Here is a 27918-nt window from a genome sequence, read left to right as displayed (position 1 = left end):
TGACAGCTCCCGTAGGTGTAAATGACTGCCAACAAGAGGAGCAGTGCTTCCAACATTTATCCTCTTGGGGTGGGAAGCCTGAAGGAGTTCTCCAGTCCTTATTTACCTCCAGTAAACAGCAGAGTGTAACGTTAGATAAGGATGTTTTAAGGTTACTGCTAGCTTTGGGTGGCATTTCAGATCACTGCAATGTTGGTTTGGTAGGGCCTTGTTATTTTTGTCTTGTTCTTTTTGTTGTTATTTTGTTACTAGGTTAATTTTTTAAGTGTAGGTGAATTTCTGTAGTCTGTGAAATTATTTAGGTAGGTTGTCCCTAGCTTGCGGGGGCGTATTGCTCACTGGTCATGCAAGCTTCCATTCTGTCAGGCTCCCAGAGGCAAACATGAACCCGTGACCACCTGGAGATTGCCCACACCATGTGTTTCTGTGGGATTTATCTCTTGGTATCTTCAACTTTCATCTCCTTGCGACCTGAAATTCCATGTGCTCTGGACATTTACTTTGCCTTGAAATCATCTGCCGAGCCATGGACCCGTAATTTTAATTTCAATATGCTTATAAGTGTCTTTGGGAGCGATGATGTTTGCCAGGAGTCTAAACACACGTACTGTGAGAACGCAGGTGCAGATCCAGTGAAGACTGGAAGTGACTGAGGGTCATTACCATGTGGTGGTTGCCCGCCCAGTGATTCGTGCCTGGAGAGATCCTACAGGACGGACGTCCACCTCACAGCTGGTGCCACTCATTGTTCTTGCTGCCAGTCTCCTGGAAGGTGACGGTTAGAATGAGCGTACACCTGAATAACTTCTGCAGAGGTGCAGGCAGCTTCCTCACACTGCCACTGAAGTGTGCTGGGAGGTGGAGTTGCACTCTGTTCCTTTTCCTTTGCTACTGTAGTTGAAAATTGAGGAGTTTTCTGGTAGTCTGGCATCTATACAAGGCAGTCCACTAATTCAGAATGGCCGTTTCCATTCAAACATGCCTTCTTGGTTCTTGTTTTAAGATGAATGGGAGTAGTTGAGATATTTTAGAGAAGTTTTAGCTTCCATAGTTGAGGTTTTTTTAAAAGCAGTCCTGCAAAGTTTTTATAATACATTGCAGATGACAAGGATAATTTAAAATATTACAGAAAAATTGCAGTGAGCCTTCCTCAGATCCACAGAGGAAGAGGCATGGAGGCTGCTGGAAGATTGTGGCTGCAGGAAGAGATGATGCAGCACAGATTCTCTCCTGTGGCTCTGAGAATAGTTGCTCAGGGGTCCAAATTCTATAGGTCCAAATTCTACCTCTGGTCTTTGTCCAGCTGTGGATGCCTAGGGAAAATATAAGAAAAGGGCAAGAATACTGTGCTGCTTCCCCGCTGCGTCTTCCCACCCCTGTAATTAGCTGGTGTCCTTTTACTTATTAGGCCTAACTGGATTTTTTTTCCTTGAGTTTGATGACTCTCTTCTTGAACCCATGTGAACTCTGGATGCCAGCAATACTGTGTAGCAGTAATCTCTACTGTTCAGCTAAATCTTAGATGAAGAATTATTGCTTTTATTTTTTTTCCTCAAATTTTCCATTTATAAATTTCACATGATGGTCCCTGTATGGTTTTTTAGAGGAGACAGTGAGCGTTATCTCCATCTTAACTTGGATGGTTTAGACATGATTTTAGAGATATTTATCATATTCACTGAGATAACAGGAGTTCACTAAAGAACCGTTGCTATGGTTGAAATCTTTTATCACACAAAACTCAAGAAACTATTGTAAAACATGTCTGAGTCATATTTAGGGGTGCTTTTGGAGGTGTATTTCTGTGTGATTGATGGAGCTGATCTGGTTCCTTTCCATTATCAGAAAAAAATATGTTAGATGGCTTTGATTTTAACACTGATACATCTGGTCAATGCTCTTCTATTATACGTATGGGAATTTTGTCATGGTATGCTCAGATGGTGTAGTTTGGAGATTGGTGTCAGATGAGCCTCTGTGCCTTTGTGCATAGCAAAGGGAACTCTTGGCCAATGACTGCAGATGTTTTAGTGACAAAGACTAAAACAAAATTATGTTTGCTATTTCTAGATAGGAGGCCTGCACACTCTCTGTCATTCATCAGAACTCAGTATAGCAGTGAAGATGACGGTCATGCTGAAACAATGAAAGACGAGGGCAAAGAGGAGTATAACATCCAACGGCCATCTGATAACGCAGCACATGCACAGTATGGAAATGAGAATGGGCAGAATAAACTGCTTGAAATGGAGGAAAATCGGAAAACTTTTGCACTGGGAAAGGAAGGAGTAGATGAAGCAGAAAAGGCAAAAGCAGAAGATCTGACAGCGAAGGAAGGTACTGGAGTTTTTAATGAAAATATCACGGCAATACAGCGTCAGAGTCCTGAAGTTAATGGGGAGCTTAAAGAGGCTGGGCCAGTAGAAAGTAACATAGGGGAGGATGGGGAGAAGAATGCAAGTACAGGGAGGGATGGCAGGGAGGGAACTGTCGTGCCTGTGGGAAGCAGTGTGACGGGAGGGGAGGATAGCAGTGGAAAGTCCTCAGAATGGTGGAGGAGGTGGAGAGCACAGTCCCTCTGCCCCGCTGTGAGTGACCGGTGCACGCAGGCGCTGCTGTGTTGCCTTTGCCCTAAGTCGTGGGGCAGCACGGGGGGTGCAGGTGCTGGGCTGTTTTCTGGCTGCTAGAATACTCTGTACCGCTGTGAGCTAAATAGCTACTAAGAAAGAAACCTTGGTTTATTGTTTCTTTTCTAATGTTTCCAGTGTAAGGCTTTGGTTGTTATTTTTTCCTCCTGTAGCTGGGTTTCAAATATCATAAAATTATTATAAAACCCAAACATGACTTACCTATGGGAGAATCTGTGTGCTAGGTTGGGGGAATCTCTTTATAAAATGTTGAAATACTAGACTCCAAAAGAACGCTAAAAATTACCATGTGTATCACGGTGCAGCAGATGAAGATCAAAACCTATGACAGTTGATTCATGATTGCATTGCTTCACTCTGTCATCGATTTGTTGGGAAGGAGCAAATCAGTTAGTTGTGTGACACCTTGTTTTTACTGTTGATGAAATGGGCATCTTGCAGTTTCAACCGTACCTTTATGGATAATGGGCAATTAGTAAAAGGTTGGCCACATGAGCAAGGCTTTGTGTTATATCTGTGGAATGGGAAAAAAATGTAAGCCTTTGCTTTGTGGTGTCATTGAGGTCATGGGTGAAACATCTTGGATGCTGTTAAATCAGGCAGTATAAAAGAACAGTTGTCTGCACTGGTGCTGACATAATGGAGAGCCACCGTCCACGGTAGATGAAATTTTCAGTTGTCTCTCGGTATGCTGGATTTGCAGTGGAATGTAGAATGCTTTTCCTTTGTTTTAATAGAAGGTTTTGGTTCAGTTTCTGTTGCTTTCTGTTCTCTGCAGTGCATCTATCTAAGATAGCCACAATTTGAATTTGAATTGGAATAAGCAGTATGAATGCTGGTGCTTAATGCTGTGCAAGTCTGTTGCTGCTGGTTTACTCGTGACTGTCCTGTGTATTGCTTTTGCTTTGTTACACATTCAGAATTGAGACAGTAAAGACAGTAACATACCATTCATTGAATAATGCTGCCGTCTTCAACGGTGTTTGCTTCTGGAGGCCCTCTCTTCACTTGTACAAAAGAAACGTCAATTTAAGCACTTTCACCACTAGACTCAGATGAGTTGAGTAAGGACTAGTAAGAAGAAAGAACTTTAAAAACCTAGAGGACAGAATATTATGCTGTAATACAAAACCACAGAAAGATCAGTTGAATGTGTCAAGCTAGTAATGTGATACTGAGTTAGCCTAAGACAATAGTGTTGTTCTTTATTAGCATAAATTCTGCGTGCTTACATTCAGCGCACATGGTGTCGTGGCTCTAGGTTTGAGAAGAGATCCTCTATCAAATATAGACAGGCTGTCCAATTGTTAAGTAGGTAACGGCGTTTACTTCTTAGTCAAGTCCTGCATCTTCTCTGTTGCCAGGAGACTACCTGAGATTCATGGGCAGTGCAGATGAAGGAAGGACAAGAAAAATCGTTGAACCACAAAAATTACAGATAGGAGCGACTTTCTCAATTGCATATAGATTTTTCTCCACCTAGATGGGGGTTTTCTATGTAAATTTTACAGCAAATAAAGGATTTCCAAGAAACTGTGGTAGAACAATGAAAAAAAAAAGATTTTTGAGATATAATGAGCATGCTAAAGAAATATTGTGGGTTAACAAAGGTCACATGGGAGTCTTCGCTTCTTTTAGGCACTTAGCACAGTTGCTGCCATGATGAAGATTCTAATTCGAAATTTAACGACATCTGTAGTCTTAAGAAAAAATGCCAGATGGTTACAACTCCCACTGCTCCGGTTCTCCAAAAGGCTGAGGGCAAAAAGCCTCCGGAGAGGCCTGGACGGGTGGAAGGGCTCGGTCCTTTACTGCGACTGCAGAATTGGTTCTCAGTCCATTCTTGGGCCTCCCTGCTTTTTTCACATGAGCTTCTCTGCAGGGCTGGTCATTATCAGCCCTACAGCCAACATTTAGTTGAGACTGGCATGGCACTGTTTTGGTTTTGCCCCGATGAGATCCGTCATGCTCTGCTTGTGACAGGGTTTCTCCTAACCAGTGCTGTCATTAAGAGTGCAGAAGTAATTTATCAGAGAAAATTGTACATGCTGAAGAAAGCAGAAGGTGCACAAAGCTCCTCCGGGGTTGTTCCGTTGCAGGCTGAGTCTGGGCAAGTGACAGCCAGTGCTGTGACAGGGTCTGTCAGGAGTGTGGAAATGCCCAGGATGGCTCCAGCTGTGTGTTTTCTGGCCTCGCCGTGCTCTTTGTGACAAGGAAATATTGCTGATCCCAAGAGAGAGAATTACCGTGAGCAGTGTTTGTCATCCTTCCCTGGGCTCTGTGTTTCGAGAGACTGTCAATTCCCTTTTGTCAAACGTTAGGCAGGCAGTGAACTGCAAAGAACGGGAACTGCCAGCTGCTCAGACATCAGGCCTAAAACCCGGCCAGAGTGGAACACAGGCACCAAACCTAAGCAAGTTGAGGACTCTGGCGCAGAGACCTTTGTCAGGATCTTGGGTCCTTGCCTTATAAATGCCCTCCTGGGACCTGCCCTGCTCAACTTTCATGCTTCCTTGCAGAGCAGCTAGTGCTTCACCCAGGTGAAATGTGACAGCAAGGGGCGAACCCATCGCTGCCCTTTAGGACCTGTGGTAGAGGCAGGAAGGTGTTGGAGCTCAGCAAGTGCCTTTTGTACTGTAGACTGACGGACAAAAGCAGTGCCACTGTTTTGTGAAAATGTTGTGAAAGATTGATGCTCCATGTTTGAGTAGATGCTCCTGTGTGAATTTTCTCTTGGATTTTTAACAGTGGTCTCCATTTGGTTTTAATCTACCTAAAAAAATTACAGCTGGTGAAGATTTACATGGTGAAGACCCCATCAGGTCTGCCCTAACATTTCAAATTTTAAACCAAGCAGAGACAGTGGGATGGCTTCTAGTCCCCTTCCTCTTTTTAATGGTTTCTCTTTCCTGCCACCTCTTTTGTAACCTTGTGATAGTTTTTGAAGATTGCAAACCAGGCCAGGAGGAAATACCAAAGGCAACTGGAAATGGTCCTCATGTGGATTCTGAACCTGAACCTGGTGATTCCTGTGCAGATGAGGAAGATGAGAATGTAGCAAGTACAGAGGGTGATGCCACTGAAGGTGAGGTCGGCTGTCGAGCGGGGACATGGATTAAATCTTCTTAGTCTGAAGTCTTTTTATAGAAGTGTTTGCCCTTTCCCTTTCCTTTCTAGGCTATCAAACCCTGCTTGTGCTCCTTGCTTTCCTAACTTGTATAAAATCGGGTGATGACTAGCTGGCTTCTGTAGTCATGTATAATTAACCCTTTTTTGGCAGTTAGAATGGTCCCAGGTAAAGAATCCAGGCCATGAAAAAACTGACTGCCAGTCAAGAAAATAGCAGTGGAAAGCAGGAATGTAGGGAGCTTCCCTCTGCTTCCAGGTAGAGCGGGGCCTCCTGGGGCAATTCATTGCCAGGACAGGTGGGATGGGACTGACAGGCCAGGAAGGAAGCTGAACTGCAGACCTGATCTCCATGCTGCACTCCGTTTGTCCCCCAGACTCGCCTCCCTGGTAGCAGTTGGCATCACTGGCAGTGGGGAAAGTTCCCTCCAAGAATGTTTCTGGTCCATGCAACCCCAGCACTTCACTGCTGGAGACTTGCTCTGCCTGACAGAAGAGCCTTGCATATTATACAGGGGGGCTTAAAGCCGGGCAGCCTGCTGCAGCAGTGAGCTGTAGTGAAAGTAAATGTGGAGAGTCTACTCCACGGTAGCAGTGAGTCTGAAAAGCAAAGAAAACCACGGGGTAAGACTGACTTCAGTCTGCACATTTGCTGTTCCATTTCCTCTTCCATCCTGTAAGAACCCAACAACTGTCAGGAACAGGTCATATATAGTGTTTTTAAATGGCTAGTTGTGCACTGTCTTGTACTTTGGCACATTAATCCAGGGTGTTCTAAGCTTTTTTTTTTTTCTTTTTTCCTGGTCAGCTGGGAGGCCTTTGATCTTTTTCCTCTATGTAGTCTAAGAACATAGTCTTTGAGGGTTGGTTGTCTTTCATCCAGAAGGTATATACAGGATCCTGGAGGTTCCTTCTCATCTCTGGTCTGTCAGTAATTGTCTTTTTCTCAGTAATCCCTTCTCAGATGAGATTGCTTCTGCCTCAGTCTCCTCAGATGACTGCAAACAACTATTTATAACGTTTAATTTCATAGTCCAGTAGTCTTCATGAGTTGGTTTTCACAAGGATCTATGTTTCTGGTGCATAAACCAGAGTAGTGAACATGTAGTTCGTGGGCAGCCTGACTTCTGTGTCCATTGTCCCTCCAAATGAGAGTTGAAAGGTGGTCTTTGAAAAGCCTGGAATCTCGTAGTTGTTAACTTCTCAGGTTCACATGGTGCCTCATTTTGACTACTTTAATGCTGAAACAACCTCAGAGTTGCCGTTATCATTCCTGCCCAATGCAAGACCTCACTTTACAGAGGGGAATACTTCGTAAAGCAGCAGCCAGAATAAATTAACTGCTCTTTCCGCTGATGAAGCGGGTGAACATCTAGACTATGCCATGCACAACAAAGCATCTGCTTTCTTGTAGACGAAGTGAACAACGCATCTATTTTACAGGAACTGGCAGAATCCATTACGTTAGACTCCATCCAGTATTAGCAGCTGGACAGTTCAGACATCATACTTCTGTGGAGACAGGAGTGTGTACTCTGAATTGGGATGACAGTTTGGGATGTTTTATTTCATTTTGTACCAAAGAATCCATTAGAAATTTTTAAAATGATTACAAGTTACCGATTTTGGTAGTGGGCCTGACCTCTCCCAGATTGAGGAGGTACGTTTTTTAGTGTGAGTGCTGTAAAAATATGATAGTGATTGATTTTTATATACCTATATATGTATAAAAGAAGAAAAAAAAAATAAAATGCAAGGTACAGAAAGCTAGTAGTAGACATAAGCAACAAACCTGGTACAAGATGTGTCTTGGATGAAGGCATGATCTCTTGTATTGCAAAATGCAGAGCTTTTAATTTTAAAGTGTGGTCTGTAGTTCAGGCGATGCGTGGTCTGGTGGGGGGAAGCAACCTGCTGTGCTCTCTCCTCTCCTTCCCCGGCCTCCATCCTTTCTCTGGAAACTCTCTTCTCAGCCTGTCCTTTCTTCTCCTGGTTCCTTTATTGTCTGCAGCTGCTTGAGCTGCCTGGTGCGCCCACTGCTCCCCCTGCAGCGAGTCAGGTCCAGCGCTGAAGGGCAGGGAGGGAAGAGTGGCAGCGGGCAGCAGCGGGGCCAGTGGAAGGGTTGTGGGAAACCTGCCACAAGCTCCCTTCTGCCGGCAGAGACAGGCCGGACAAATAGTGTCTCCAGGCATGTTTGTCACCTGGAGTGTTCGCTGGCTGCCGTTCCAGAGATGGGGTCTAGCTGCACAGGGAGTTGCCCAAGCAGGCAGCGAAAATCAGCAACTGTGGAGTGCAGGAGTAGTGCAGGAAGGTAAAACAAGTGGAAAGGAGTGGGAGGTGATTTGGGGCAAGGCAGGCTTTGCCCGGTTTGTGAAAGGGTAGCTTGGGAAAGATACTGCTCCTTGCTCCTTTCAGTGGCACAAAATTTCTCATCTAAAGAGTAGGAACCTGCCATATTTGCACAAAACACCAGTGCAGCAGCACAGACTGCTGGGGGTGCCTGCCCAGGGACAGATCCTGGAGCACCAAATTCAGTCAGGACATTGCCATTGAATTCCCAGGGGGCAGGAATTGACCCTGTGTTAATTCCTGTGGTGTAATTACAGAATCCATGAAAAGCAATTACCCATTTTACATGAGCTGCTGAGTGTTCCTCTTCCTTTGTGTGCGTATTTTACATGAGCAATTTACCACCTATTGCTGAACTTTTGAATGTTACTGTCAAGCTTACAGCTATTTCGTACACACACCTGAGATCCCTGCTAGGCAGGTGAGGGAAGGAGGGAGGGTAGGGGGGGCAGGCGGAACTGTTGGAGTTGAAAGCTGGTCATGCATCAACTTTTTTGCTTAAATTAGTTACGCCAGATGCCAGAACAGCAGCACCAGAAATGTAGTCAGAGCACAGGTGTGTGATGAGAAGCAGCACAGCAAGTTTTCTTCTTGTCACTGTGCTGATGTCCCCTCATTGCTTGGGAGAGATAACATCTTTAATAATAATCCTGTAAAACAGCCTTAGCACTGACACAGTTCTCAATAAAGCTAATGTTTTGATTATTTCTTAATGGCACCAGGTGGAGCTGTCTTGGCGGAACTAACAAGAATACTTGATGTGCAAGAGGCAGCAGAACAAGTGGTACGAGAAGGGCAGATGGCAGGAGGGAGACAAGCCCTTGAGAAGGAAGATTTTGTTGCTGAGGGAGGAGATGCTGACACTGAAGATCCAGGGGAAGTGTCACGAGTGCAGCCCAAGGAAGATGCAGTGGCTGTGCTGCAGGCACAGGGTCAGCTTGTGGTGGAGGAATCTGCACCTGAGGAGAGCACCGTGGCAGAGGCAGATCCCAAAGGAAAGGGGACAGGGAAGGGAATGGAATCTGGCACTGAGGTGGCACCTGGGGAGCAGGAGGGTCTGATGGAGGAGACAGAGAGCGAGGCAGCACGGGGAGAGGAGCTGTCAGGGAGAGGGGCACTGCTCGGCAGGGCGGCAGGCGGGGTGGTGTCCGGGCAGGAGGAGGTGGCTGGGGAGGTGGCGGGGGGAGAAGAGGCTGTGGAGGAGGCCCCCGAGGAGGAGGCTGCGGGAGCGATGGGGCCTCTGGTGAAGGAGGTGGCGCGTGGGACAGTGCCTGAGGCGGAGGAGGCCATGGAGGAGGGAGCTTTGGCAGGGAAGGGTCTGGTGGTGGGTGGTGTGTCTGAGGAAGAGGAGGCTGTGGAGGATGCCAGCTTGACAGAAGAAGGAATTGCTAGGATAGTTAGCCCTGAGGGAGAGCAGGCTGTGGAGGAAGCCATTTCTGAAGGGGAGGAGGTTGCAGAGAAGCCCGAGGCTCTCCTGGAAACTTTAGTGAATATGAATGTTTGCACAGGAGAAGTCTTTGTAAAGCCAAATGAGTTTTCCCAGCTGAAAGCCTCAGGGGAAGAGTTGATGGAGATGGGGAAAGCTGCCATAGGAGCAGCAACATCTCAGACTGGCAAGGCATCAGAGGTAGAAGAGATCTCTCTCCTGAGAGCAGAAGATACAGTGGAGGAGACTGTGGAGCCTGGCAAGGATCCTGTGTCATCTCAGTTGGGGGAGATCACAGCAATGGAGGAGGAGGAGGGCTCGGCAGAAGCACTTTGGGGTGGAGACCCATCTCAAGGCAGCAAAGCAAAGTCAGAGGGTGCGATGGAAGAAAAACCCGATGGAGGGGAGATGGGTGTATCTGCGGAGATAGCCAGAGCAGAGTCAGGAGGTGGAGCAGCGAGCCCGAGGGAGCTGGCAGCTGGGCTGGGGGCACGGCTGCAGTGTGCTAAAGAGGGAGGGGAGCAGGGGCCAACTGCTGAGGGGCTGGCGGCCGAAGCAGCGCTGCCGGCCCTGGGGCCGCGTGTGTGTGCTGTGGTGGGGGGGGCACAGGTCGGGGGGACAGAAGCAGGGTGGGGGGGACAGAGCAGGATGGGGGGCGAGGGGTCCGGGAGGGACGGCGAGGGGGTGGCCGGTGGTGCTGTGGGCTGTGGGCAGGGGCTGAACCAGGAGGCAGCGCTGGGGTGCGAAGGAAGGGGGCCGGCGGGGGCCGGGGGCCAGGGCGAGGCGGAGAGCGGCACCGTGTGCCCCGTGTCCCCGCGTCCCGGGGAACCGCCGACCGCAGAAAGGTCCCCGAGCACCCCTGCGCCTGGGAACGGGGGAGCAGAGCTGAGCGGGACAGGGGCTACGGGGGACGAGGGGCTACGCCCGGACACCCGGCCGCAGCGAGCACCTCGCGGGCTGGGGGCTGCGGGGGGCCAGGGCGGGCTGCGGGAGGGGGCAGAGCAGGCAGGAGTGGGGGCTGAGGGGCAGCGGCCAGGCCTCTGGGAAAGCCCGAGAGCGGGTGTCTCGGGGTGTGACTGGAGCTCTTCTGGGGTCAGCGAGCGGGGCAGGGAGAGGCGCGGAGGAGGGAGCCCCGAGGGCCCGGGAGCTGCGGAGGCCGGCGAGCGGAGCTGCGGACCCCGGGAGGTGAGTCCCGCGGGAGCGGACCCCGTGCCCGCCCGAAGCGGCGGAGGCACTGCCGCTCCCCTTTCTTGCACTCCCCTGAAATACCTGCTGCTGGTCGCTGGGAGTGGCGGGGGGCACCCCCCATGGCAGCGTGGCTGCCTGGCTCTTGAACCTCTCCCGTGCCCTTGTTCTCAGGGCTCTGTGGTGGTGGGGGTCCTCAGGGCTTTGCGGCAGTCGGGGCCCTTGGCCAATACGGGCTGGTCCTGACCCTGGGTCAGGTTGGGCTCGGGTAGAAATGAGTCCCGGGGGAGCCATGCGGGGCTCGTCCCGCCCGGAGCAGCGTGCTGCAGGTAAGGACTCGGTCCTTGGGTTGGGACACCGCCCAAGGAACCTCCTCAGGGTTCCTACCGGTTGGGACGCTGCCCTGAGATGTTCCTCGAGGCTGAGAGTCCTTTTTTTTTTTTTTAAGGTGTGTGATCGAGCGTTTTGGGCCGTCGTTAAACCCTAGGAGTTAGTTTGGTGATAATTTTGTTCTCGCGGGCATTAGAACCTGCCATTTGTGTTTGCGGAGTGTTAGCTAATTGTGCTGAAAAATTTCAATTGCTATTCGTTTATTTGCGAGTCTCTGCAGCACCAGGGTAAGGGATGATAATCCTCTCAGGTGGCAGTTTCTGCAGTCTTTCCAGCTCCCAGAATCTCATTGCAAATATCTTTAGTATCAATGAATCGGATTAATATCAACTAAATATATCAGTCATCAAATCAGTTGATCAAGTTACTATCAGTTGGGTCGCCTCAGCCCTCCGGCCGCGCGGAGCAGCTCCCACCACCCAGTGTGCTGCTACTCTGCCCGGCACCGGCAGCAGCCCCCCCGGCTCTGACACCCGGGCCAAGGGCAGCACTCGGCCTCCCTGGTTACTCTGGCATCTGCTTGTAGGAAATCTGTTGCAGTGGTATCTCAGTAGCTCACAGATTAGCGTGTTTTCTGTAAAGCTAATGCTGTTTTTCTTGTTTTGCAGGATGCTGTAAACCCAGACGCAGTGGTGGTGTCCTCAGTACAGCCCCGGGATGGGGAAGAAGCTCTCCTCTGAGCTTTTTCTGCAGCTCCTTCAGTGCTGGGTCCTGCAACATCTACACAAATCGCTGTGGATTTGTGCTGGTTGGGGTGTTTGCTTCTTTATTTTACTCCCCGAGTACCACAACCATCTGTCATGTTTTACTAGAGCAGCTTCTCAGTGTGCAGGAGACAACTGAAATAAGTGTGTATATGCCAGCCCAGGAAACAGCACTCCTTTGTAATTACGAAGACAATAATTGCAAGGATTGTTCCACAGCGGTCATGCTTATTTTTCCCAAAACACAGAAGAACGTTGGACTGGCTGAACCTCCCCTCCTTCCCCAGGCACTGCTTGCTTCTGCTGGCTGGTGGGAGGGAGGGCCGAGGGTAGATGTGTTGTATGTGGTGTTGTTTGCCTTTTTGAATTACAGACTTTTCACTGTTAGTCAGGGCTGTGTCTTCATTGCTGTGCATAGGGCACTTGCGCACATGAACGCTTTGATTCTGATGAATGCATCTGGGGGTGGTCAGCAGAGATGTGGAACGGCAGGCTCTGGGGGGAGTGGGGGCCTTGCACAGGGGTTTTTAGGTTGGGGGGCTGCCTTCACCCTGCGTTACGGGCAAGCCAGCCCACCAGCATGGACAGGGAGGGCTTCTCCCTCCTCAGGGATCCAGGCGTGGTGCTGGCCACACCTCAGGGCGTTCTTGGGATTTCGAAACGTTGAAAACTTAAATTTGAATAATTCTAAGTCATATTTATAAACTAATAAAGCCTGGCCTTCTGCTTTGCTGGTGTCAGGCAGGAGTAACTCTCTGGGCCCACAGGGTCTGTGTAGGAGGGGGGGTCAGTGTAAAGCTGTCTCAGCCCAGCGCTGGCTGCGGGTCTCTGCTGCCAGGGTCTCCCCTTCGGCGCTCCCACTCCTCTGAGGGGTCCCCGGGACCCTTCCAGGCCGTGGCGTCCTCTGCCCCTGCATGGCGGGGCTAAAACTGTGTTCTCAGATTGGGAAATGGAACTGAAATGAGCAGGATTTTGAGTGGATTGTTACTGTAAGTCACTGAAGATCAACATGCACGGGGTAGGAAATTTAAACGTGATCAAATAATACATGTTTGTTCCCTCCTGTACTAAAGATGGTCTGTCCATTTGTGTTTTCAGTGTGGATACCAGGAAGGGCTTTGAAACAGAAAAGTAGACAAAAAAGACTAATAATAGCTTTATGGTTCTCAGCAGTTGAAAAGAAAGCGTTGCATCAAGCGATCCGAGTGGTGTGGTTTAAATGTTTGTTCTGTGCAAGATATGCAGTAGTTGCTTACAAAGCACGTATTTGACTTTCGACCAGCCAACAGAGGTCTTTTCCCTTTAAGCAGGGAATGTCCATAAAATCAGAAGTGGCTTATTCACTGGACCAAGACATTTTCAGTGTTGTTCAATATATAAATGTGCAGTAAATAGATAATCTGTGTTTACATACTCTACAGTTGAATACACCTGGTATGTGAAGTGTTCAGAATTTAAATTCATGCTAATGACCTTCTCCAGAGGTTTGGTTTTTTGGTATACATATGCACACCTGCACGGTATATATTAATCTAGAGTATCTGTTACTGATATGTTAAACAGTTTAAAATAGTGCTACAGCTACCAGGCACTGGCTGGTCTTAGAATAGGGGTAGAATCCTCGGAGCATCTCGTTCTTTATAAATATGTCAGCATGCTTCTCTTGGAACAGCACAAACTAATTTTATTCCCCCAAACAACTTTAGAGCATGCTCTATTCAGTAATGACATTTTTCAGAGTTTTCATTTGTATTAATCACTGATCACTCCTATGAAACAGGCTTTCCTGCTAAACCTGATGTTTCTAAGGCGCTATTTTCTTCAAGGAGTCAGTAATTTTACTTACTAGTAAAATTATCTGCAAGCAGTTGGCCTTGTAAAGAGCTTTCTAAACTATAAAAGATTTGCCTTCAAAAGCTTTCTGATTTTGTTGTTTCCGCATGGCCACATCTGACACTTCCCGAGGAGGTGCTCAGCGATCAGGCCAAGCAGCCCAGGTACGAGCGAGTACATAGAGGTATTAATGCAAATTAAATCTACGTTCCTTGCTCTGTTTTCTAATCCAGGTTCTGGCTTGCAGGTACAGCTGCTGTATTAATGAAGAGTCATCACATGATTGTTTTAAGCAAGGGAAAAAGACATAGTGCAGAGGTATCTGTAAGAAAATTTTCTAGTTGAAACAATGCTGGAACTGATTTTTTCGGATATGACAATTGATCCTTTCTGCCCTGCCAGTGTCTCCTACCCTGGCCAGTGCAGCGCCCAAGGGAGGAGATCTAATCTGTGTCCGCCCCTCCCGTCACTTCAGGCCCTGCCGGTGCTTCAGCAGCTCTACCCTGTGCACAGCCGGGCAGGCAGGCAGGGAATTCTTGTCAGCACCCCAAAGGCACCTTCTCCCGTCTGCTCTGCGCGACCTTCCTCAAAGCATGGCAAGTTCAGTGTCACTTTAACTTCTAGAAAGAATATGACATCTCCTCCAGTTGCCAAGAAATCTGGGTGGTGTTTGGTTGCGGTTTGCAGCGCGGAGGTTGGGTGGTTACAGCGGAAGGACAGCAGGATGGCTGAGTTCGCTGTGTGCTGGTCAAGCTGAGTTTGACCGGGAGGGTGTTAGCACCCAGGTCAGAACTCTCTGCGAGCCATGAGCTGGAATTTCCCCAAGGGACACCTCCTTTTGTTCCCCCCCGTGGTTCATCTGAGGGGGCAGAATACTAATTTCAGCATGGTTTACAGGGTTTTTTTCTGCTTTCAGGAACCAAAAATGGGAAAAGAGAAAGGGGGGTGCTTTTAACCTGAACAAATTCTGACTGATTGCATTTTGTTGTGCAGAGGTGCCTGCCCCTCAGCTCGGGTGCTGCAGGCTTAGCAGAGTCCTTGTGTAGGGGGCATCTCCTGTCGCACTGGCCAAGCCTGCCTCAAGCCATAAACTCCACAAATTCTGTAGGCATCATAGGAAATATTCCTGCCAGAGGAGGCATCTGCAGAATAACAAAGCTAATCATCGTCTTGAAAAGTTACCATGATGATTGATGATATCCTTTGATCTGTGGGCAAAGCTGAAGCTTCCTCTTGCTCGGTTTTATTAAAGCTCTTGGAGATCTGACATAGCATTGCCCGTGCTGCAACACTGCCTTAAAGCTAAAGCTTTGCAAGGAGGGGATGCAGAGCCCTCGCTGGGATTTCCCGGTCCCTCACTGGGCTTTTCCTGAGCCCTCGCTGGGATTTCCTGGTCCCTCTCTGGGTTTTTCCCGATCCCTCTCTGGGTTTTTCCCGATCCCTCTCTGGGTTTTTCCCGATCCCTCGCTGGGCTTTTCCCGAGCAAATGCTCGTCACCTCTGAAGGCTGTGACGGCTTGCAGGGCAGTACAGCAGCCTGCCAGCAGCTCCCCTCCAGAGGAGAGCAGTGCTTAGTCCCCCGCGTCGCTGGACTGCAGCCGGGGTGCTGCACTGATGCTTTCTTTTCCTGCTGCACTGAATTCCTCAGTTTCACAGCGCTCGGGTGTTTAACAGAGGGGGCTGCCTGGTCACAGAAACCTGCCTCAGCCTCGGGGAGGTGGAGGCTGCCGTGATGCGTGTTGGTGGGATTCAGCGGCAACGCCAACATCTTGCGAACGTGTGGGAGCTGTCTGAGTTCTGCCACAGAAAAGGAAGAGGTGTGAGTCAGAGAGAAAGAGCTGAGAGCAAGAGCAGTGCCTTGCAAGACCCCCCTCACGTGAAGCTCAGCGTAGAAATGCGTTTCTCTCAGCAGGTTGGCAGAGGTGGCCCTGCGGTAGCTGCAGGCGTCAGCGGGGCTGCAGGGGCTGGTGCTGGATGTTGGTGTAAATGATTCTGAAACCGAGCCATGAACCCAGCAGAGCAGAGCCCAACTGCTGGGCGGTACCAGGGGCTGACAGCAGATCTGCAACACTTGATGTACAGCTTTAGTCTCCAGTTCTCCACCATGGGATTTTTCAGAAAGTGAAACAAAACAAATGAAAAAACACCTGTAAACCTTGCGAAGTGAAATCTTTCCCATTTTTATTGCTTCAGGCTTGTGAAAGCAAGGGCACACACGGAAGGTGTCAGTCAGTAGAGCCTATTACACGTTTACAGTTCATGTGTATCGTGCTGTAGGATGCCTCATCACAGACCTTGGGTCAGGGATCACAGTTGTGAGAAACCAACGTCCTGAATAACATCCACAGAGCAACACACAGCGACTGTGAACACTGGTTTCTACTGAGCCACTAAGGCAGTTCTGCCTTTGAGTCCAAGTAAGGAATAGTATTACAGCATGATCACTTGCAGCTAAATTTTGCTAATTTGAAAAAAAAACCCAGAAAATAACAGCATAATTAACTCTGTCATTGCTTCTAGAATAATAAATCACGTTCTCCTGCCCTACCTCTTATTTTTTTGTTTGTTTTCTTCCCAGTGATCAGAGTTGCTGTTGCAAAACCTGCTCATGGCACTCCTCTCACTCGGCACGCGCTAGATGGCACTCTGCTGCAGCTTTGCTTCGAGTCAAAAATGCAACTTTGCACTGTGTTCAGTTTATCCTATTTGTGACACAGTTTTGCATATTCTGGTTTAAAGTTTGTTTTGGAGTACCTGTGTTACTTTCTGTAAGCAGATGTCTGAAGGAAAGCTTACACTCTTTGGGCAAAAAACAATCACTCAAACCAAAACAAGAAAGTGAGTAAGAAAACACAAATGTCTGGAAGAGTACAGTTAGGGTGGCTGCCCAAACATCTCTTTGTTCTCAGCGAGCAGAAAAGCAGCTGAAGATCAGGGCTCTGAAGAGCTGCAGCCACGGGGCTGCTGTGCTGGGCGCCTGCGGGAGCCCAGGGTGCTGAGAGCGAGACGCGGGCCGTGCCTGGGGCTGCGGGAGCTCGAAGCAGCAGGTAGCTCTGGTTCGGGAGCAGGAGCACCTTTGCCTCCACCACGGCCTGGATGGTGATGGGGAGCGTCAGGCTGCTGCTGCTCCTGATGGGGCTGGGGCTGGCAGCTCCCTGGCACCTCCCAGCCGGGAGGGGCTGATGCCCCACACCTTCGTGCAGCTCAAGCTAAGGGACCCTTGGCACCCTGAAACTGTAACAGAGGCATTTCTGACTTTCACTTCCTCGGATTATTTACGCTCAAGATGAAAGTGCAGCATTCCTTGTGGACATTCACTTCATTAAAGAGTAGAAGCACACTACTAAAAAAAAAAAGAACCCAACCCTCAAGCAGGTCATCAGGGAAAGATGCTGGAGCAGAACTTCTGCCAGGGCCGTTGGCCACCGCCAAAGCGAGGTGTCCAGTTTAGGGCCCCTGGGGTACCACACGGTGCCTGGGGGTGAGGACTGGGGCTGCCAGCCGCTGGTGAGTCTCTGCAGGCTGTCGGGCCGGGCTGTCAGTGGCTTTCCTCAAAGCTGCTGCTGCTGCTGCAGGAGTGGAACCTCATGGTGCTCATGGGATCCGACACGTAGCCTGCAGGAGGCAGAGAGAAGGTGACGCGTGGCTGCACACAGCAGCGACTCTCCCCCGCCTCTCCCTGCAGCGACCACGTCAACAACACAACGTGCATATCGTTTTGAGGTGCATAGGCACAGATCATGCTGATGCCTTTTTGCTGTCTGCAACTCTCCGTTCAATATCATCTGCTGAGGAAAAATTTAAATAAGTAGTAAACTGACACTGTCATTCATGCAATGATTTCACAATAACCAAGCACAAAGAATCTTTAGTGACTGATATAAAAAAAAGAACCTCAATATTTTAATAACACAATGGAAGTTTGCCATTAAAAAAAAAAAAAATCAAACCAAACACCTTTTGCCCTTTCCACTAGAGCTTCGAAGGGCTCACTATAAGCATTCTGATCAGTGCTTCTAAAATATTTTAATTCTTGACACTACAAACCAGAAAGCAACTGCTCTTGCCAGCACTGTATTTCCAATGAGCTGCTCCAACAATGCCGAAGAAACCATTTCTCCCTTTACATGGTGCATCGGTCAGCTGCTCCCACACTGCTTATTTTACTGTACTGACATTAAAATCCAGTGGAGCCAACTCAAATTTCTCGATAAGCAGGCATTGCACGGAGCCACACGGATGCTCGGGAAACGAGCAGAGAAACTAGTACACGAAAACTTTCTGGGGCACAGGGTGGGGTGGGAGGAGGGTTAAAAAACATTGCTAAGGCTCCTGCGTGCCAAATTCCTAGTTCCAACCATAAAAGACACGCCAAAATAAGGCTCTGCTAATTACAACAGTACTGACCACGGCATCCCTCGGCTGTAATCCGTAAGCCACCCTGGTTTATCTCCTCCCCAGGCCCCGCTGTGCTCTGACAGCTGGCAGCAAAGCTGTTCCCTAAGGGACGCTCGCTCGTACCTTCGGGCCGCCGGGCCCTGGCGCTGCGCGCTCTGGCGCAGGCGGGGAGTGCCCTGGGCGCGGGGAGGTGAGGGCAGGCTGCGGCCCCGCTGCAGCCAAGGCCGCCGTGCGTCCCGGGGGGCAGAGCCCCACGGGGCTGTGCCGGGCACGCTGCAGGAGCAGGGCGTCCTGCCGAGGCCCTCTCCTGCCGTGGGGACAGCCCGCGGCGCAGGGAGCAGGGTGCCCTGCCCCACCGGCGCGCCGTGTGCCTCGCGGCTGCCGCAGCGCCAGGGAACCTTCGCGCTAACCGACGCTGTCCCTCTTCCAGCCCCCTCGACCAGCCCTTACAGGTTCCTTTGGGCCCTGTGGTGCCCGAGAGTTTCACAGCAGCCAGGACCACGGCCCTGGGGATGCTTGGCTTGGGTCAGTGCCGGGGTCCCTGCTTGCCTGCCGGGGAGGCAGCTCTCCTCGGCTGGCTGGTGCCCCTCCCGCGTGCCAAGCGGGGTGACGCTGTGCTACGCCACAGCCTGGGCTTGCACCGTGCTGTAACTGCTCAGTGAGTGCCCGCCTGCCCTTGTGCTGCGGGACAGCCCGGCCAGGGCCCCCGCTGGCGGTGGGGAACGCTGGTGATGCTCAGCAGCAGCATCAGGAACTCGCCTGCCAGTGTCTGAGAGCTGCCGTGAGCAAGGAGACGCCAAAGTTAAACGCTGTGTTTACACTGATCTTAAGTTCTAGAAGCTACGCAGTTTTCTTTGGGCAGCGTGCATCTGCCTCGTGTGATTCCACTGCTTTCGAGGTACTGTTCAACTCGTCATTTGTGAAACTTCCCATTAAGAGCAGGTGCTTTGCCCTCACTGAAGAAGGCAAGGCTGTGTTTACTTGTAGAATTTCTATTTTCAAATACACTTAATGAAGGAAACTGTTCACTATCACAGAGGATCTTGCAGGAATGGCAGCAGGGTGCTTTGGGCACTTTTATAGAGAAAGGAAAACAGTGAATGGATTCTCTGTTGTTTACAGACTGCAAGCGCAAATTAGGATAATGGAAAACATTAGGCAAAAAGCAAGCAGAAAGAAAAAAAAAATCAAAATGGATGTGAATGGGGAGAGACAGCAGTGAAATTGGTTTATGTGGCATTCATAAAGAGTGCAAATATTTGCAGTCGTTAGCCCAAGCACTCTGGTAAGAAAGGGCCGAGGGCTTTGTGGCGCGCGGCTGTGCACTGCGGTGGCTCGGTGGCTGCTCCCGGCCCAGCACACGCGGTGGCTGGGCTGCGGGGTGCTGGGGTGGGCGTCCAGGGCCGCGGGGTGCTGGGGTGGGCGTCCAGGGCCGCGGGGTGCTGGGGTGGGTGTCCAGGGCCGCGGGGTGCTGGGGTGGGCGTCCAGGGCCGCAGGGTGCTGGGGTGGGCGTCCAGGGCCGCAGGGTGCTGGGGTGGGCGTCCAGGGCCGCGGGGTGCTGGGGTGGGCGTCCAGGGCCGCGGGGCTGGGGGCTCTGCAGCAAGGGGTGGCGAGGCTGCTCCTCCTCGAGGGCCGAATCCCGGTGACGCTGCAGGACTCGCCCCCGCGCTGCGTAAGCCGGATGCGATGGGGTACGTGGCAAGGACTCTCTTTTCCAGGCCTGTTGTGTCCGGCAGGCAGGATCCTCACCTTCCTCTGTACCATCCTGGCTCTTTGCACTGCCACCCGAGCGAGCGCCAGGCTCAGCTTGGCCAGCTCAAGGCTGTGACCAAGCCATGCTGCACCACGGCCCCGTAGCCCGACCAGCAACGTGGGGGTCTGGCCGGGGCCATCCCCCGCCACTGCTTGCACGCTTTGGTTCCCTTCTGGGGAAACTGTGATTCAAGGAACAGGTATATTTGAAAATAAAACCTGAGGGCTCATGAGTGGAGTCTGAAATCACTCGACAATCCCACAGTTTAACTGCAGCCATGGAGAGTCTCTTCTCCGCCAGCCCTTCATTCCCTTTTGCCCCTTTTTAATACAAACTTAGGAAACCCTCTCCAGTCCTGCCTGGATGGCCTCACTCTAGGAGTTCACTAAACAGTCCTGTTTTGCTCTTGGTTTCTCCCACCTTGAGTTTTCCAGCTGCCAGGTACCTGATGAAAGCTGTGCCCTGAGGAACTGCTCTCTGCAGCTGTGGAAGCACAAACAACAAGCAATAACAAAGTTTTTGTTGTTTTTTCAGTTTCAGAGGTCACTACCTCACCACTCATTATGAGAGCAACACGGCTATTAGTGTTCGACTCTGTAAATATTTATATGTCCAGGTTTTCTTTTTCTCACCCAAGGTGCTCAGTTCAGAGGCGGGGAAGGAGTGCAAGAGTCATCATGCTGAGGCCCATGAAAACCAGCAAAGCTGCTAAGCTTCTGATATATGCTTCAGGCAGGACAAAACACTGAATTCTCCTGGTGAGAAAACAAGTTGGAAAGTGGCAGAAAAGGGAACAGATGCCAGGAGAGGAGTGAGAAGGCCCCAGGGCAGGGGACAGCAGCAAGCTCTGAATGAGGAGAGCACCGCTGTGAAGTGGGTGGATCCGCTCAGCACAGCTGCCGTTTGGACATACAGAGAAGCACCTGTAAGTGCAGAGCACGCAGAGAACCACGCGTTTCCCTCGTCCGTACCTGGCAGGCGTGCCTGGGAGAAGCAAGAGCCTTCGCGCAGCACCGAGCACCTCTGCTCACCGCAGCCACAGCGAGACCTTCGCGCCGGGCCCGCCCGGGCGGCAGCGACCGGGGTGCACGTGTCTGCTCAGGACCCTGCGTCGCCTGTCCCAGCCCAGCCCCGCGCCTCCCTGCTGAAGGCCTTGCTGTCGTCCTCCGCCGCGGCAGCTTCGCGGCTCCTGCCCTTTTTGTTTGCCTCCTCTATCCATCACACCCCAAAGCCCGACAGGCGTATTTATGAACAAACCCCTCTGCCCAGCTTTCAGAAGAGGCGCGGCTGGCCCAGGCCGTGCCAGCGCCTCGCTTTCTGCCGGCGCTGAGGCACTTCTGCCCGGCTTTGCCCCTGCTCTCGCCGGGCGTCCTGCAGCGCTCCGGTGCGCTGACCCCTCCGGCAGTGGCTGCAGAAGGCACCGTCCCGCACTGCTCCGTGTCCAGGGCTCCCCGGACTTCCCGCCTGCCCGGGGGGCGGCGAGCCCCGGCACAGCCGCGCGGCTGGGGGCCGGTGGTGGCAGCAGGGTCCGCGGTGCTGTCAGGCGAAGGTCACCGCAGCGGCTGGGCTGACGCTGGCCCTGTGTCAGCGCTGAACCGGAGACGTGACGCCCTGTCGACGCGGCCGTGGAGCAGCTGAGGTCGTTCAGGCAGAGCCATCAGCCGGTGCTGGTGGTAGGAGCCGCACCGGGAGGCAGCAGCCCGAGGCTTTCCAGAATCACGCGCTCGGTAGGTGTAGCCCCCGTCAGTGTCCTCGCTGCGCGGGGACAAACTGCGGCTTCACGCCCGCACCTACTGCCGTGCCGGCACGTCCGGGAAGAGCCCTGGCACCAGTGGTGGGTCTCCCTGGGGTGCAGCGGCTGAACCTCGTGCGAGCGGAGAGTGGCCCAAAGGTGACACTTAGAGTCTGACCTCCAGATCCACACCAAGAAAGATTTACTCCAGGTGGCTGAATCCCGGCTGCTCGGTACCACCCTAATGCCAAATAAATTCCATGTGCTCTTTATTTTAAGGTTTATATAGGCATTACGCTTCTGTGCTAAAAATTCCTCTAAGCTGATAATTATTCTGTGCCTGGGACACTGTAAAGAACCAGCTAGTGTTTGTGAGCCATGCAGAAAGGGTAGGCGAGAGACAGGCTCCCGCGGAGCTGCCTGCGAGACTAGACCTGGGCAAAGGCTGGTTAGCAGGAGAGGGTTCCTGGGGAGTGTTGCAAATGCAGCAGCTAGGAAATGCTGGAAGGCTGCTTGCGTGGCAATGCATAAACACACACCGGGCTGTGGTAGGAGAGAAAGCCAGGCAGGCACGAGGAAGAAGCAGTCAGGACATCTCTGTCCTGGGAGGGAGCAGAACGACGGGATGCCGTCTGAGAGGCGTGCAAATGGTGAGAAGGGTATGGTGGCGTGTCACCTTATGCTCCCGTGGCGCTCCAGAAATAGGACCGTCTTGCCCACTTTTTGCAGAAGCGGAGGAGGTACTGCCCCACGTTCTCCTTACTCGCAGATCCCCACGCGCCTCGAGCGGGAGGACGGCCCCACTCCGGAGTGCCCGGCGGTGAGACCAGCCGCGAGCTGCGAGGAGCACGGGGCCAGCCCCGTGGACAGGGGGCTTCTCAAGGGACTTTTTGGTACCTCAGGAGACGGTAGCTCTGCGGTGGCTAACCACACCAAGGTGCTCAGAAGCGTATTCCGCATTAACTCACCGTTTTTGTCAATTGGTGGGTACTGGAAGTTTCTTCTCATGTCATCCAACGACAGACCCTGAGAAGGGTGTTGCCCAGTGCTGCAAATTAAATAGGAGGTGTCAGTTTATATAAGACCGGTAAAATCACATCTCCAGACCACGAGAACTTTTTCTACAAAGTTGGAAAGAAAAACCACTCCCATAAACTACACCAACCTGATGCCCAGGCACTGACATCCACAGGAACCAAGAAACAGTTATGAAGGAAAAGCATGAAACACGTGCATGCTCACATTGCATCCGTTCTCCAAGCAACCTCCCTCGAATAATACACTGCTTGGGGCTTCTCAATTGTTTGTGCATTGCTATTTCAGAAGCATTTCTAGGCATCAATCCAGGATCATTATAACGTATTTTATGCATCACTGCTAACAGATTCCTGCAAATGAGTTTCTCTGGCAAGAAATATGGCCGAGTTATCTTCCAGTCATTGACCAAACCCACCATCCTGCCAACGGGTCGTTTATCCCCGATCCAGAGGAGCTTTCATGAACAGGATTGTCCTCTGCCATCTCTTCCCAGATTGCAGGCAGACGGAAACCGAGCGCCTGCAAAACCAAGCAGCCCAGACCCGGCCCGGGGGGACGGTGCGTCCCCGGGAGAACCCGCAGCTCCCGGCCCAGCCCCGGCGGTTGCGGCTCCGCAGCCCCTGCCTGCCCCATCAGACGTGCTAACACCACTGTGCAAAGATACAAAGAAAGAACACCCCAGGTGTTTCTGACTTGGGTTGACCGAGAGCTACTCAAACAAGAAAAGACTATTCTTTTGCAGATGTTGTCCTTGGGCTCTGTGGGAAATGCTGAAGGTGTAAAGAAGCAGAAAATCAGCAGTTAAAGCTCTTACACGGTGATGAGTTGACGTGCGAAGCTGTGCTGTCAGACAGACAGTTAAAATGCACCGCCCCAGCACCCTGTTCCCCACGGGAGCCCTGCAGCCCGCCCTGCCGGGAGCGATCCGCTGAACAGACGCTGGAGCTGCAGGGCGAGGACCAAGCACGCGACTGGAGCGCCCCGGCTGCCTCGCCCCGTGCACGCTGCACGCAGGTGTCATCGGACGGGTTGTTTCTGTGAAGCTGCATGCTGCTGTGCTCCGTAGGACGTGAAGTCGTCGGAGCAGATGGGAACAGGAGGCAGCCCAGGAAACATCATCCGGCTGGGGAAAAAAAACAGTGTGACCCTTTCTGCTGAAAATGTTGACGCTTACAAAAATGAAACCCTGAGAAACAATTGTCATTAGGAAGTAAAGTCATTAATCATCTCAGTGTGTTGTATAATTGAAAAACTACTGCAACTGTGGAAACCATTCCCTTTTCGTTGAGTGTTGTGCCTCTGGGTGAATCTCTCTGGGTGCTATTTATAGATTTGAATGTTTTTCATCTGTATGGCAGGGCGTTGGCTAAACCACCTTCCAATAACCGCTGGGGTTACAGAGGAGCCCACTGTTGCGGGCTGACGAGCCTCAGTGCTCACTGGGAACACTGAGTTACAGGCCAAGGGGGCCACGTGCAAGTGCCCCTTCTCTCTCTCTCGCATGCGTATACACCAGCCTACATTCGTCACCTGCTTATTCCTTTCATGCAAATTCTTACATTCATCAGCAAAATCTGACCCTGTACAGAAAATAAAAGTCTGGCTCATATTGCCCTCATCCTGACCTCTGTGCCCACCTCCATGTCCTGCGCCAGCAGCAAAGCGACTGGTAGGATACGGCATTTTGCCAGATGAACGTTTCAGGTCTGATCTGTATTTTCATGCAAAAGATTTCAGTGTCTGCCTGCAGGTGTTTGCCTTCTGCCTCTCCATACGAGCCCCCCAACAGGCAAAGGATTGATTCATTTTGTTCTCTATCCCAGCTCCCCATTTTAGCTGGTTGTGCTTCTGACCCTCCACACCTTGGTTAACAGGATCCTATCACAAGGGCATGGGCTGCTCTGCTATGGCTGTTTCTGACTGCTAAGTGGTGCTAAAGGGTAAGGTTTAGACTAAGTGCACCGCTCCTCTGACAGAGATTAAGAGCAGCATTTCATTTTCACAGTACTCTCGCTCCCCATTGGGTAGAGATGGGAGATTGCTAAATTTACCCTCAAAACCAGGTCTCCCACATGGTGGGGTAGACTTAATGGTACAATGATATAGAGAACTCACATGTGACTGCCTTAAAAACTATTGGAAGGTCTTCTTATCCCTCTATGGTCACAGATTGAATGACATGCAATTTTTAGGATGTACTCTGGTAGGAACAGCCCCAGCAGTGCAGACTCCCACAGATCTCTGTGAGGCTCAGATCCTTCTCCTCTTCCTTTGGGAAAAGGGACTCGGCGCTTGCATCTCCTGCCCCTGTACCCGTCCAGTTTCTGTGGGTCTGTCCCTGCCCTCCTCAGCACGGGCCCCCCCCCGCCGCCCTCCCCAGAGAGCAGCCCGGGCTCTGGGGTGAGCGCAGGGGACAGCACGGCTCGGCAGCGCTCGCTCCTCGTCCGGCGACACCACCTGCCAGGAGCACAGGCCACTTCAGTCACTTCATCATGTTACAGTTTGAGATCGAGATGAAAAAACCAAAAACTAAAATCCAGATCTGAGAAACACAACATCAGAACATCTTCAGTTACCTTCCACCACAGCTGCTCTCTGAGATCACTGGTCTCTCCCCAAGTTTAATCTTCATCACAGTCTCTTACTGTCAGGAAACTGGGTGTTCTTCCTGTCCATAAAACTCCCTCTTATTAAGTAAACTTCACTAATACTAAGACTCTAATAGAGATGAGGGTATGTTAGAGTATCGTTGGTCAGACACGAGCTGCGCACCCCGTGAAGGGGAACTATACATATAAATGCAACAGGAAACAAACTGTTTCATACGTAATAATAATTATGGCCTTTTAGTGTGATCTTTCGTCCAAAATTTGCTTATTTCTAGGATTTTCAGCTAGGTTTTTGCAAGCATGCCCTATTCCTCCTAATCAGGACATGCCTGCCTTGTGTTTTGGCAGAGGTAACAAGCCGTGCTTGTGATACGAGTCAGCAAATACAGGCGTCGCGTTTCTGTGGGGCTGAGTTCTGCTGGGAGGTGAGCTCACCGGGTGGCTCTGGCCCTTACGAGGACGAGCAGATCCTGCCCTCCTATTTCGATGCGACACACTGACACAGCCTCCTCCATTTTTCAGACAATACGTAGAGCTTATACTGCCTCCAGTATACCAAACTGGTCCGTCAACCGCAAAAACGCTCCTGCCGGAGTCGGCTCCCCCAAATGTAATGATTTCACAGAGGTAACTCCATGAGGAGTTCGCCAAGGCGGGAGCTGTGCCCGCGTGGCGTGGGAGGCTTGTGAGGCTCCGTGTCACGGGCTACCTGATGCCTCCAGCCTCGTCATTTGGTTCCAAAATGCTGCCCACGGTCTATCCTGGGTTTTCCATCCCGGCACTGATGCTACAACCTGGAATATTTTTTTCTTTATTTTTTTTTACAAAGAAAAAAATGTGTACTTTAGCCTTTCTTTGGTAAAATTTTTCATATTGAAAACACATTATGATACAGACTCTGGCCTTCCCAGACCTGCTGTCAGGTAGCAAAGGTCCATCCATCCATCTAGTGACCACTTGTCTCCATCCCCTGGGACGGTCAGCCGTCGGCCTTTTGTTTCGCGTGATAAAGCGCCGGTGCTCTGTGCAGAGCCCGTACACGGCAGGACTTGATTTGCTGCTATTTTTACGTTACTCATAGTGAAAACCGCAAGCGCTTAGCTGTTGTCTTGGCAGCAGGGTGGCTCCCCCCGCGTTCAGATAACCGCAACGCCCTGTGCTACGGCACGCAGAGGAGAAGCCGAGGCTGCCGCGGTGCTCTCCCCGGCCGGCCCCGGCAGCAGGTCAGCCCGCGGGGCGCTTGCACCGTGGCTTCCCTCGCAGCCACGTCCCCCTGCTCGGGCACGAGCCCCGCTGCAGGAGCTCGCCGGTTCGGCGCGAGCCGCGCGGCCTCCTGGAAGGTGCTCCCCCCCCCTCTCGGCGCAGGCGCTCTCCTCAGCCCCGCGACGGCTGGCACGCACCTCTGTGACCAGACGGCGTAGGCTCGCGCGTTCAGGGCGTACTCCAGTTCAAACCGGCTACGTAGCGCTGCGACGTGGCTGCGGCCAGGGCCACCTCGTGCAGCGAGGCAGTCCGACGATGAGGAGGGGGACAGAGAACCGCTGCTGTTGCTGGAGGCTGGAGACATTAACTGGATTTAAAAAAAAAAAAAAAAAAGGTGTCACTTATTATACATTTACAAGTCTTCCCTCGGTGCTCTCGCCTAAGTTGCGCGTGCCACATTTCCCTTATAGTCGGGCTGAAAAAAGCGGTGCCTCCTGACTTTGATCGGGTGAGGAGAACTGGGTGCTGCCAGCCAGCGAAGCAGTCAATTCATCACCGCCTGGGGTTTTCAAGCTGGGGTTGGATGGCCTTCCGGAGGACGCGCTGCGAGTCCTTTGGCTTGTGGGCGTCCGCAGCTGGGAGCCATCACCGGCTCCGCGGCCGGAGCCCCCGGCTGAGACCTGCCCCCGGGGGGTAGGAGGGCGCCAGTGCTGCCCGAGCACAGCACACGCAGGGGCAGCGCATGGGCAGGTGTGTTTGGACGCACGGACCAACCATACAGCAGCAGGGGTAGGCACAAAGGCTCCCTGCCACTCCTGGCTTGGGAGACACTTAAAAGGAGCCGAAATTATTTGCTGAGAGAGAAGAAGGAAAAAGAGAGGAAATAGAGGGAGGTGGAGAGTTTTCTCTCTTCATCCTTCAACGTCTGCAGTACTTAAGTTACTGGGGATGTTGCTCCTTAAAACTCCTCTCAGACAAGGTTTTGCCCTGGACACTGTGGAGCTTAGGTCCTCAGCTAAATAATATCTTCTTTTTAACTTTTTGTATGTAAGCTCTTGCCCCAGGTTTCTTCCTGCATGTGTTGCTGCCTATGTGTCACAGAAGTCAAGGTCTCCCATGAGATGACAGTTTCTTATGATATAGTGCTTCACTTTTTCTTTTTTTCACACTTAAAAGCTTCCACCTACGCATGGAGCAACCAGCTGCAGTCAGAGCATGAAGAAATATAATAGATTATGGGTGTCTTTTCTGACCCTTAAGCTCAAGAGCAGCGATCCATTTTAAAGGGGTTTTTTGTTTTGTTTTGTTTTGTTTTTTATTTAAAACTCTTAAATGCATACACACACACAAACACACAGAGAAAATATAATTTCAGGAACTGCAGCCCTGAATCATTTACTTTCTGTTTGACCACTTAGCTTACACCAGGCCGAAGGCTGATACATCCATCTGCGTCACAGCCACAGTCTGAAGCAGGAATTGCCTCTGCATTTATCCTTCTTATGTTTCCTCCTCTTGCCTTTCT

At 51.2% G+C, this 27918-nt stretch overlaps 2 protein-coding genes across 2 annotated transcripts in view; one reads left to right on the top strand and one right to left on the bottom strand.

Annotated features, from left to right (window-relative positions):
- ERICH3 (glutamate rich 3) overlaps nt 1-10438 on the top strand; it is a 31248-nt gene extending 20810 nt beyond the window's left edge. Inside the window, exons 13-16 of the mRNA XM_042806092.1 lie at nt 2071-2337; nt 5587-5733; nt 8846-10131; nt 10391-10438. Coding sequence (XP_042662026.1) covers nt 2071-2337; nt 5587-5733; nt 8846-10131; nt 10391-10438 — 1748 coding nt within the window. The remainder of the gene's footprint in view (nt 1-2070; nt 2338-5586; nt 5734-8845; nt 10132-10390) is intronic.
- Nucleotides 10439-17198: 6760 nt separating this feature from the next.
- TNNI3K (TNNI3 interacting kinase) overlaps nt 17199-27918 on the bottom strand; it is an 86238-nt gene continuing 75518 nt past the window's right edge. Inside the window, exons 23-25 of the mRNA XM_042784752.1 lie at nt 26591-26760; nt 22512-22591; nt 17199-17275 (exon numbers count right to left, since the gene is read on the bottom strand). Of these exons, the coding sequence (XP_042640686.1) occupies nt 17199-17275; nt 22512-22591; nt 26591-26760 (327 nt within the window). The remainder of the gene's footprint in view (nt 17276-22511; nt 22592-26590; nt 26761-27918) is intronic.

The sequence above is a fragment of the Tyto alba genome, unplaced genomic scaffold, assembly GCF_018691265.1.
Source record: "Tyto alba isolate M040663 unplaced genomic scaffold, T.alba_DEE_v4.0 Super-Scaffold_1000006, whole genome shotgun sequence".
In the NCBI taxonomy this organism is placed as follows: Eukaryota; Metazoa; Chordata; class Aves; order Strigiformes; family Tytonidae; genus Tyto; species Tyto alba.
This window is presented reverse-complemented; position numbering and strand designations above follow the sequence as displayed.